This window comes from Copadichromis virginalis, linkage group LG8 (genome assembly GCF_057382275.1).
Source record: "Copadichromis virginalis isolate Kocher_CV1m ecotype Utaka linkage group LG8, C_Virginalis_male_GT1.1, whole genome shotgun sequence".
Lineage (NCBI taxonomy): Eukaryota > Metazoa > Chordata > Actinopteri > Cichliformes > Cichlidae > Copadichromis > Copadichromis virginalis.
In genome coordinates this window covers 11,018,835-11,030,480 of record NC_140625.1, presented here as the reverse complement: position 1 = coordinate 11,030,480, position 11,646 = coordinate 11,018,835, and the positions used below count along the sequence as shown (strand labels likewise).

At 41.1% G+C, this 11,646-nt stretch overlaps 1 protein-coding gene across 1 annotated transcript; it reads left to right on the top strand.

The window, feature by feature from the left end:
- The first annotated feature begins 5,517 nt into the window (after positions 1–5,517).
- LOC146702748 (hemoglobin subunit beta-1-like) lies at positions 5,518–6,281 on the top strand. Its single transcript, XM_085467205.1, has 3 exons — positions 5,518–5,671; positions 5,752–5,974; positions 6,060–6,281. The coding sequence occupies exons 1-3, from the start codon at positions 5,580–5,582 to the stop codon at positions 6,186–6,188; spliced, it is 444 nt and encodes a 147-aa protein (XP_085323331.1). The 5' UTR covers positions 5,518–5,579; the 3' UTR covers positions 6,189–6,281.
- The last annotated feature ends 5,365 nt before the right edge of the window (positions 6,282–11,646 follow it).

Here is an 11,646-nt window from a genome sequence, read left to right as displayed (position 1 = left end):
GGAATGCCGGCCTGCCTGAGGGCAGTAGCAGCTTGCTCTATCATGATAAGGGACTGCGAGAAACTTACACTCTCACATGACACTATTCTACACACCAATCACCAGGTCACGACCATTCTAGCAAACATAACTACACAACATATGCAAATCTCACTATAAAAGCGAGCAGCACACCCAATTCGCCAGCACATTTATTGATCCTATGCTGTGTTCTTCTGACCGACAGGATGGCTCAGACAGGCTTGATGATCATGACTGCATGACACGTATACAGGAACCCACAGCACCACGTCCAGATTTAGAGCAAACACCTATCCCAGACTCAGCCACGGTTTATGTGGACGGGTCCTGTTCAAGGCCGAATGACAACTCATTTCTTTGTGGCTATTCAGTGGTAACAGTGCCTGACATCATACTAGAGGCTCACTCATTACCATTTCACTCAGCACAAAAAGCAGAGCTCATGGCTTTAATACGCGCCTGTGAGCTACATTTGGATAAGCATGTGACAATTTGCGCAGACAGCCGCTATGCATTTGGCGTTGTGCATGACTTTGGCACATTGTGGAGACAGAGAGGATTTAGATCTGCTGATGGAAAATAAATTGCTAAATTCTGATTTTGTTCTAAGACTTTTTCAGGCTATACAGCTGCCATCGGCCGTTGCAGTTGTAAAAACGAAAGGACACAGTACAGCTGACACAGACGAAGCAACAGGTAATGCCTTAGCAGACGTGACAGCCAAGGCTGCAGCTGCATCACAGCTCCCACCTCCGCAGGAAGTATTATCTGTGCCCCTACAGCTGCCACTTGTTACACTCCCAGACTATTTAGACACAAATGTTGATTTAAAATTCATACAAGAGCAAGCCTCTGCATGTGATTACACCTATTGGGAGAATAATGACTGTACCTTAGATGACAGAGATGGCTTATACAAAATCTTAAGGGTTTGATTGCCCTCCCATATTCCCTGGTGCCAGTCCTTGCCCGACATTTTCACTGTGTGAGTCATGTCGGACAAAGAGGGGTAATAGGGGCAATAAAATCAAGATTTGTAATTGAGAAAACATCACATGCAGTAAAAAGCATATTAGCAACCTGTCTAACATGTGCACGAACTAATGTAGGTAGCTCAAAAGCAAAACATCAGCATTTACCACAACCAGATTTTCCATTTCATACATTACAAATTGATTTTATACATATGCCAGCACAAGGAAGCATCAAGTACTTACTGGTAATAGTGGATCAATTTAGTAAATGAGTAGAAGCTTATCCAACCTCAAAAGAAACTGCAGAAGTAGTCTGTAAAAAGTTGAGCAATGAAATAATACCCAGATTCGGAATACCTCACCAGATTAACATTGATAGAGGATCTTCATTCACATTAGAAGTAATTCAAAAGTGTGCTAAAACTTTAATGACCTGGGTCAAATTACTTACTCAAGTCCTGTGTGAGATTAGAATGACTCAATCTGCAGTAACCAAATTATCTCCATTTGAAATAAGACTATTTCCAACACCATGGTCAGCTTCCAGAGGGGCACCGCTAGTAGAAGGTGATGTATATTGCATTGTCCACTGATGTTCACAACCTGGTAGAAAAACTGAATAATAACTATCAGAAAGTTTGTCTCTCTCAGCCTTTCCCCTCCACAGTTCCACCAGTGGAGACAAGGAGATGCATGTTGGAGAAGCCACTAAAACCAAGGACACTCTGGGAGGCCGCGCATTTTCCAGCCCCCAGGCTTTACTGGCAGTGACGAAGAACCAGCATCCTCACAGACGGACAACCTCAGTGGATTCATGCCAGCAGGGTTAAGACCAGCCCAATCGGACCATCTCAGGCGTTGGATCAAGCAGACGACATCTCCGGCGAGCCAGCGCCCGGATCCAGAGCAAATAAACAGACACGGGTAGATGACATCTCAGGCGAGCCAGCGCCCGGATCCAATGTACATACACACGCAATCACTGATTAACACACAACGTCTGAAAGAACAACAACAAGGTACTCAAACATCCAGCAGGAACAGAAAGCCAAAAGTACCACATGATGTCTAACCTGATAAAGCCAGACTCATTTCATCCTGATAATGGAGAAAATGAAATGCCCATTGTCATCATACGACGCTTATTCAATGTCTCTCGAACCTGGGACCAGGCCAGAAGACGAGTGAAGAACTGTCTTTCTTATATATTTAGGTTATTTATCATATCTATCGCATTAACCTTAGGATTTTTCTTTGCTATTTTGTATTGTAGACTGCAACCATGTTCACATTTCTGCAGGTCGTATTTTGCTGACGATACCTCATGCTCTATTTTGCAAGACACCTACTTAATGCACTCATTACGTTCCCTAAAATCAGTAAATAGCAACATAGACGCCACTAATAAACCATCTTATGCACCCCATAGAGCAGGAGCTAACGCCTGGTATGAAAATGCCAGAACAGCCGCTCGTGATTTAGGAAACAGTAACTGTTATGTCTGTTCAAAGGCTAATCCAGAACAGGTAATAGTAGGATACCCCATATCCGGTTTCCCCCTCACTGAGGGACTAGAGAAAATCGGCGGAGATAATGCTCTCTTTAAAGACACTTTACAGTTGACTCTGAGCCCTCTCGACTGCCTACTTAGACACACACACACACCAACTAACCCTGAGACTCCATTGGGCGAATTATTGAAGTTATCTAATGACACCGCAGGGACCTGCGCCCCAATGAAACGCCCTAAGAATAGGTTAAAACCCTCACTGCCCTTAGGACAGATCCCTCTCCATTTTAATACTAGTATGATATGTCTGCGCAGACTAAAGTTAACTGGCCCAGACACACACATAGATTATACAAAGGATAACTATACATTCTTCTCTGACTCCCCAGGTGCACGCTGTAATGAGACATGGCTAGCTGTCTCTGTGGCTGAAGTTGTATCATATCTGGAGGAACACACACACAGTTCAAGTTCGAGCAGAGACTCGATCATTGTTCCCCCAGAGGGTGTCTTAAATGATACTGACTGGGGGGAGTTAGTTAAATCACACATGGTCACGCGCCTGACCAGACCAATCCCACATGCTTATTGGTTGTGCAATAATACCCTTAGATTAGCTTTACCTGTTAATTGGACCGGTACCTGTGGTCTAGTAACCGTGATATATGCTGTACTTTCATTCCCAATAACACCGCCCCTAACGGTTCATTCACACAAGCTATGAATAAACTTGAAGCATTGCAGATAGAACTAATTGCCAATACAGGTCATGGTCAGTGGCTACATAAGTGGCTACAGGACACGTTTGGAAGATGGAAGGAACTAATTGTAGCCTTTGTAACCGTTGCAGCATGTTTTTGATGATTATTGTCTGTTGTGTGATACCCTGTGTACGTTCAATGATAACCCGTATAGCTACTAGTACAGCTACTTCAATGTATTTGCAATTGGCACAAATTGACCCAGATTATGTGTCAGATGTCATCGATGATGATCCTGATGTATGTATTGAGCATTAGATTGTAAATTACTCGATTGTCTAAGAAAAGAATGACGTTTTCTTCTTTTTCTTTTCTTCTTTTTAAAATTTTGATATTAAGCTTCCTCAAAGGACTAGTTACATTTATGATTTGTTTTACAGTTATGATTTGTCTTTATATTATGTTATTACATTCTGTCTTTATACTATGTTATCATTTCATGATAAAAGGAGAGAACTGTTGTGATATTTTGATACCATAGTAGCATTTACAGGATATTGTTTTATTGTGATATTATACAGAAAAGAGTTACTCAATAAGGCCCATTTAATAGTTGTTTTTCTCTTTCTCTGTGACCCAAGAATTAATGTGTAAGACTCACAAGCTGGTACCAGAAGGTCAAAAACACCACAGAGATGAGACCACTTCCTTACTCCCATCCTCCCTTTTTCTTTATCTCCTGGAAAAGGCTCGTTAAAGGCCAGGTGGTTTGTTTCAGAATTCACTAATGAAAGAACTCTGTATTTTATGTCTAGGAGTGTATTTTGCTGGGATGATCATAAATTATAGCTGAACTGATAAACTACACAAGGGATACTTTGCTCAGAAGGCAGGAAGACGTTTCCTTATTTAGTCTGTACCGGTTTGAACTGGGAAAGCTGACACACGAACCTTTTTTCCTCTATATAAACTGCTGTGTATCAAATAAACCTTTGAGTCGATTTGGGAAGACAACCTGAAGCAGTCTGTGTTTCCTTGTTCTCCCAAGCTGCTCCCGACGTCGTAAATAACCCAGCTGAATGGCATACCTGAGTGTTACTTTAAATAATTAGGAATCTTAGAAGGAAAGGACAGAACTCTGCTTATCGCTCACGCCACGGAGGAAACCCGGGACGGCAATTTCCTTCAATATGCAAGTACACTCGGTGGATCTAGGATATACTAAAAATACAAGATTAAAAAACAGCTCTTCTTATCAAATTGAAGCTGTTTAAAGCTTTCTCAGATTTATCAGATTTAATTTTTTAATTCAGAATTTTTTTCTTTTTTGGCTCGGTTCATAAAATAAGTTCCTATCAGTGGTAGAAAATAGAGCAGACGGCCTTTATCAGCCAGCTCAAGTGTTCTTAATCAAAACACATGCATCTGTGGACGCAGGGGGGTTTGGGTGGAGGGGGGTTCGCTGCTGCAGATAACACCGGTGTGGTTTACGAGATATAACTTAAAGAGCGTCAAACACTCTCGAGCTGTTTGGCAACCATTCCTCACATTTAAAATAAAGACAAATAAAGACTAAATAAATAAATAAATTCTTTCATTTTTCTCCGCATAAATGTTTAGCCTTTTTACTTATATTTCTATATAATGTTGATATTTTTGTGAAGATGTGAAGTTGTTGAACCTTTATTTGTATAATATCAGGCAGATACAGACGAATTATGCATTTCCATATTTTAAAAAAAAATCTGAATTCACATTTAAAATATATACACACTTTATTTAGATTTTAAAAAGTGGGGGACGCACTTTAATCAATGTTGACAGATAATTTTCAAAAGGCCTTTTTCGCATTTTATGAATTTTATCCTCTGTGTGATTTGTTTAAAAGTAAAATAAATAAATAAATAAATAAAATAAAATAAAAAACTCAACAGCAACTCAGGATTCAGCTAATAACAGCTGAATAAATAAAAATAAATAAAAATAAATAAAATAAAAATAATAATAAGAATTATCAGAGACTTGAGGACTGCATTTGAAATAACTGTAATAGAATATGTTGGGAATATTTTGCGCATAAAATATTGGGCTTTGGAATCTTTGGCCGCACAATAACTGCGCTAATTGAAATTTTGTTTTTGGCTTTGCTTAAATTGCGCAGGACACGAATAACAAAACCGTATCAACAAATCCAGAAACTTCTGGTGAAGTCTGCAGTTTATCTCACGCGCATCATCTCCAGCCTATCACAGCAGACTTCTCATTTGGGGTGGGGGAGCTTCGACGCATTTAAATAGATGCAGGGGGTCTAGTGAAGCACTATTCAGCCTTTTCCTTCAAGCCTGAAGAAAAAAATCATAATCAAACGCCACCATGGTTGAGTGGAGCGAAAACGAACGCAGCATCATCTCCAACATCTTTTCCAAGCTGGACTATAACGACGTTGGGCCCAAGGCTCTGGTCAGGTAAGGAACACCTCTGCAAGAGGACAATCCTTCCTATGACGTGCCCTGTGGCCAAACTCACGTGTGTTTCTCCCTTGCAGGTGTCTGATCGTTTACCCCTGGACTCAGAGGTATTTCTCCTCCTTCGGTAACCTCTACAACGCCGAAGCCATCAGCACCAACCCGAAAGTCGCTGCCCACGGAATCAAAGTGCTCCGCGGTCTGGACAGCGCTCTGAAGAACATGGACAACATTAAAGCCACCTACGTCGAGCTGAGCACCCTGCACTCAGAGAAACTGCATGTCGACCCCGACAACTTCAAGGTAAACCTCAGAACCCGCCTTTCTTCTTCTTCTTTTTAATGCAAACACGACATTTTCTTATACCTTTTTTTCTTTCTCCATGCAGCTGCTTTCTGACTGCCTGACCATTGTTGTTGCTGGAAAACTGGGTTCCGCTTTCACCCCAGAGGTTCAGGCTACCTTCCAGAAGTTCATGGCCGTGGTGGTGTCCGCTCTCGGAAAGCAGTACCACTAAAATGTAGATCCGTCTGCATCTGGAAGCCAGAAGGAGATCTAACGCCCGTTTCAATATGTTATGGATCACCTCAAAAGAGAAATAAAGGCCCACTGAAGCAAAGTTTACGTTTTCCCTTTGTATTTTTTTTTTTAAAATTTTACACATGCTTATAAGTTATATCTTATATCACACTGGGGGGCTGGATGCCGAGTAGAGGGCAAATAAAGGATCTCGTTTGTACTTTTAGGTTTTTAGACTGTAACATGGCGAAATATGAGAGCGGATTTCACTCTTGCAAAGGTTATAATAAAAACTAAACTAATAAATAATAACAACTTCAAAATAGAAACCATATATTTTATAGGATTTGTAAGTAAAAACAACCATAACCGCAAAATGACCAGTAACAGGCTGTTCTTCATTCTAACGAGAGTACCCTATTGTTTTTCACTATACTAGATACTACTTTGTTTATTTCATTTTCTGTTGGGCGATGAATTGCGTGCACAGCTGGGGATTTGTTGTAAATTACAACTGGAACAAACAAACATACATGCATTTAATTTTAAGATTATATTTTTTAAATGTACTTTATTTATCTTGCTTGCACTTTCTATTTCACTGTTTATGCCGCTCTCCTCACTCTCAATCAGAGATGGGCAGTTACTTGTAACGCGTTACTGTAATCCGATTACTTTTTTCTAGTAGCGAGTAAAGTAAGGGATTACTATTGCAAAAATGGTAATTTGATTTGATTTGATAAACGTTTATTGGTCCCACAAGGGGAAATTTCCTAAGGCTGCCGACCTATTGCACGCAATGGAGGCGCCATCTTACCCTCTGACCACACATACATTACACAAACATCACATGGGGAAGACAGGTCAGAGAGGTATAACAATGGAAAATGCACCACATGAGGAAAGATAAGGAGAAAAAAATAACTCCTCCCAGACTGAGCTCCAACAGGGAGACCAGTTTGAGAACAGAAAAAAACACCTCTGCACATGAAAAAACTCTAAATACACCAAAGAAACACATGACAAGCAACAGGGGTGGGTAAAGGGTGAGAGACAGCCGATTTAGACAGTGCATCCGGGCCTGCGTGCGCTGGTCTCCTTGATCCACCGTCAGCATCGGAAGGGAATAAGCGTCGAAGGCGTTTGGAAAGGGAGAGGGGATGAGTGTGTGCATATCAGTGTATATGTATGTGTGAGTTCAGCTGAGACAGTGTCCTTCGCCCTGCTAGGCTAAGTAAACAGTCTTCCAGCCAACCCAGGTGTCCTTGTTGTTCAGCCCCAGCCTTGCAGCTGGCGCCAAACGGGTATCCGCATAAGTGATGGTGTTTTTACTTTAGTGCGAACAGCTCATATGAATTTCAAAGCAGTTCTACAGTCCAACACTGGTCTCTCAATCTCCCGTTGGAGAGCCGCGAGCTTCGCCATACTTGGGTTCTGTGATGTTGTCATTTCTTGTGCTCAAGGAGCCGATTTCTGAGAACTCACGGCAGCGTGCCTCCCCGAGATGTCATCCAATTTGCGCCCAGAGATGTTATTCCGAGCTAGCAGCCGTAGCATCTCCAAGATCTTATCCGTGCTGCACTCAATGAGCCCATTTTGAGAAACTCACGCCTCTCCCATCGTTCCAATCCCAGCGGGCAGCCTTGTGGGGGTTTGAACAGCCGGTTCTGCTTTCTTAATTCTTCGATAAGTCAGGGCCAAGCCAGCTCCGATTAGCCAGAACCCTGTTACCATGATTCCGAATAGGTAGATATCTTCAGCACTCAGGCCCACCCAAGCCCAAACTTCTCGTTGAGAAAGGGGTGTCAATTGCATCTAGGGACCAGTTGATCCAATCCATAATTCCTCTTTTAGGTTTTAGAGAACAGACTGTGAGAGAGTGTTCCAGGGAAAAGTAATACAAAAAACATGACACTAGACAAGGACATAAGAGGCTAAGCAGGGAAGCTAAGGGAGAGGAGGAGAGGAGAAAAGTGCGACCGCCTTCATCAAGAGCAAGAGCAGAAAAATTAGATTACTGTTACTTTCCCGCAGGAACGCTGTATTATGTTTAGAAAAGAGAGAAAAAAAATGAAAGCACTGAAATCTGTATCAACTGTACCTTTTCCCACAATTATTAATTCATAATCTTTGAAGCTATATAGGTAAAGGTGTGGTGCTACTTGAGGGCATCGGAGTGACACTAAATAACTGCAGTTAGTTAGGTCAATAGTTTAATTGAACTATAGCTATCAGAGCTGTCAGAATGATGAGTGGAACGCTCTTTGGGTTATATAATATTGGGCTAATTTAATTGCAAAGATGGAATCAGTAATCCATAATTGCCTGCCAATGTCCAGCGCAGATTAGTTGCTCAAAAGTGTACACACCATACCAGGGAGTGCAAATGAGAGATTTGCAGGTGTTTGTCTCTGCTGTTAAGATAAATGAGAGGAGGCGGAAGAAGAACCAGCATGGTTTTCTGTAAGGTTGAAGTATTTTGTTAGAAAGCACCGCGAATGAGTGTGTTCCAGGGGAACAAGACTGAGGTGGAGCGCAAGATTTATCCAGAGGAGAGCTACACTGTTATAAACTATTCCATCATAAACCTGACATCCATGTGTATAGCTGACCTGTGCTATACCGAGAAGAACACCAAACATCATTTACCGTCAGATCCCGACCCCTCTATTTACAACCCGTTCTCACTCCCAAAGCGTAACATTTTACGCTAGGTGACAAATCGTCACCATATTACGTTTTCGGATACCCACCACGTTCCTAAATGACGACCTCGGAAAAAGAGGGAATATGAGAACCGTCTGGACTGAACCTACACATGTTCGCTCTTTTTCTTCAAATCGCTTAGAAACACGCTATTTAACATCATTAAAGTCCTGGTTAAGGTCAGGAATAAGGTTATGGTCAGGGCTAGGGATAAGGTTAGGTTTAGGGCTGGAATACAGGGCTGGAACGTCTATTACCGCGGGAGCGTCATTGCACTGGATTCCAGCCATAACCCGCCGCGTACCATAAGAACGCCGAAGGTCTCCTTTCGCGTTCCTCAGGAACGCCGCGGGACGTGACAAAACGTCGACATGTTACGCCTCGGGAGTGAGAACGCTCTGCCTATTTAGCAATGAAGACATAGCTAATGTGTCTCATGCGTAAATGCTCACACTGCCCATGTTTTTTATTTTTTCTGCAGATTGCGCACTAACACAGTCACATTGACACCTACCCCTTTTTAATGATAGAAAATACATTAATGCAACATTAAAATCTCTGTCTGCCCACTGCAGCAGGAAGGACCAAGTTAGAGGACAGAGCCAAAGATTTAGCATTCCGCTCACAGCTTTGGGCCACCCACCAGTCACAATTACGCACTCGCTTCCATTAAATGAACACACATCAACTATCGCATATCTTACAACCGAAATGACGCGTCTCCCCCCCTTTCCCCACAGCGGTAAGTTTCGCGTTAGACTATTGTTTCCTTCTTCCCTCTAATCTGTAACAAACAAAACTGAAAGTTTTGACGGGACTCAAAGGGTGGAAGTGTCTAAGATTAATGTCTTAAACCTAAGCCGTTCAATAGCTGTTCTTCTCCACAGCGGAACAGGTCAGCTGCAACACTGATTTCAGGTTTACACGGTGGAAGACTTTGTGATACAGTGCAGTTCCTGAGCTGCCCCATATATCTGTAACTCTGACATTAAGCCTGTGAAAAGCGGCGGAATTCATAATTCACAAGAGGATAGGTAAGGGAGAGAAATGACATTAAAGAAGTGGGAGACAATCCTACGGGGAAAGAAACAGAAAAGCAGCAGGGTGCTGTGATAGAATTGGCAGTGATAAAAATGGTCATGCGGATGACTTTACGTCACTCGGTCATTTGATTAGTTTATTTAGTTATAGCTGAATAACGCAAACTATCAAATGTGGCGGAATAGCCCCAGAAATTAATGAGAACTCAACAGTGAACCCATGGACTTGGGCGGGCACGTGACCGCCCCACTACTTGATCAATTAGCCCTTCACCTCTACACATCTTTACAATAGAGCTACACCACAAACTGGGCATAAAGATATTTGTGTTTATTTATAGAAGAGTTAATGTAGTTAACCGAAGCTAAGCTACAAAATAAAATGAGGTGTGGAAAAAAAATCTGAATTAACAGAAAAAAACCTACACTACACTTAAAAAAATGAATGAAAAAAGGACACTGAATACAAAAACAACTAATTAGAAAATACAAAATTATAGCTAAGTGCAGTGGAATCAAACTAATTTCAGCACCAGAGACAGCGCCGTGTTCAACGTCCTCACAGCAGCTTCATTTTTAATACGAAAGATTAAACGGGCTCCTTCTGTGTTTTTAAACATTATCAACAAGATAGAAGTAGATATTTATGCTTTTCACATTTGATGAAATAATGGAAAACAAAAACGTATCATTTCAGAAAATACATTACACAATAAACGTGCTAACTCAACCCTGAAAAAGTAAAACTACAAACACATAACGATCGAAGAATATCTTCATAACCTACCGAGAACAAATGCCCAGAGAGAGATCACCAGTTACAGTTTTTATTTTCTTCCACTTTAGTAACTTTTGTAAATGTACATCTGGAGTCATAGCTGTAAAATCAGGCCCAACAAAAGGACCTTATCTTTCCATGAGAATAAACTTTTCTGTCAATAAAAAAATATTTTTCACCAAATGACATTGAAAAATGGTGTATTGAAGAGCTAAATAACTGCTTCCTTACATATTGCGCAGTCTCCCAGTTATTTTAATGCTAAGATTGCTTCAAGCAGACTCTTACTTCAGGCCAACAGGGCACGGTCCTCACAGATGTCAGGTGTATAAAAATTTCATCTGTGTCTCTGATGTTTTGTCTTTTTTCCCTCTCATTAAAAATATTTCAACCTTGTCTGACTCATGGATTTTCACGTACGCGAAGCTACAGATAAGAACCAAAGGTGAGAACACCAGTCTCTGCAAGTTTAGGGTTCACAGGAACTATCAAGCCTGTGCATTTTTACTTTACTGGGAAAGAAGTCTGAGGATTTTAACTTAAGCGTAGTACAGCTCCTAAATTATGAGTAATTTGGCATTATTTGGACTATGTAGCCTGTAAAATGTAGATTGTAAAATTACAACCGTGCGTAACTGTGCGCAGATACAAACAGAAGGCATAAATTATCTCTCATGCTCTTCACATGAGATGACTGCTACAATCAACTCAAAATGTTAAAAACAACAACAACAACAACAACAACAAAAACCCAGCAAAGGTAAAAGCAAGGATGAAGAAATGAATGCAGTTCATTCTGCTGTCATGATATTAAAAACATTTACACTCCCATTAAGTAAAAAAGAGTATTAGCACTTTTTGGCAATCCTAAAAAAAGTTAATTTTTGTGTAATCAAACTCACAACAAAGATGTCTGTAAATTACAGAAGTTA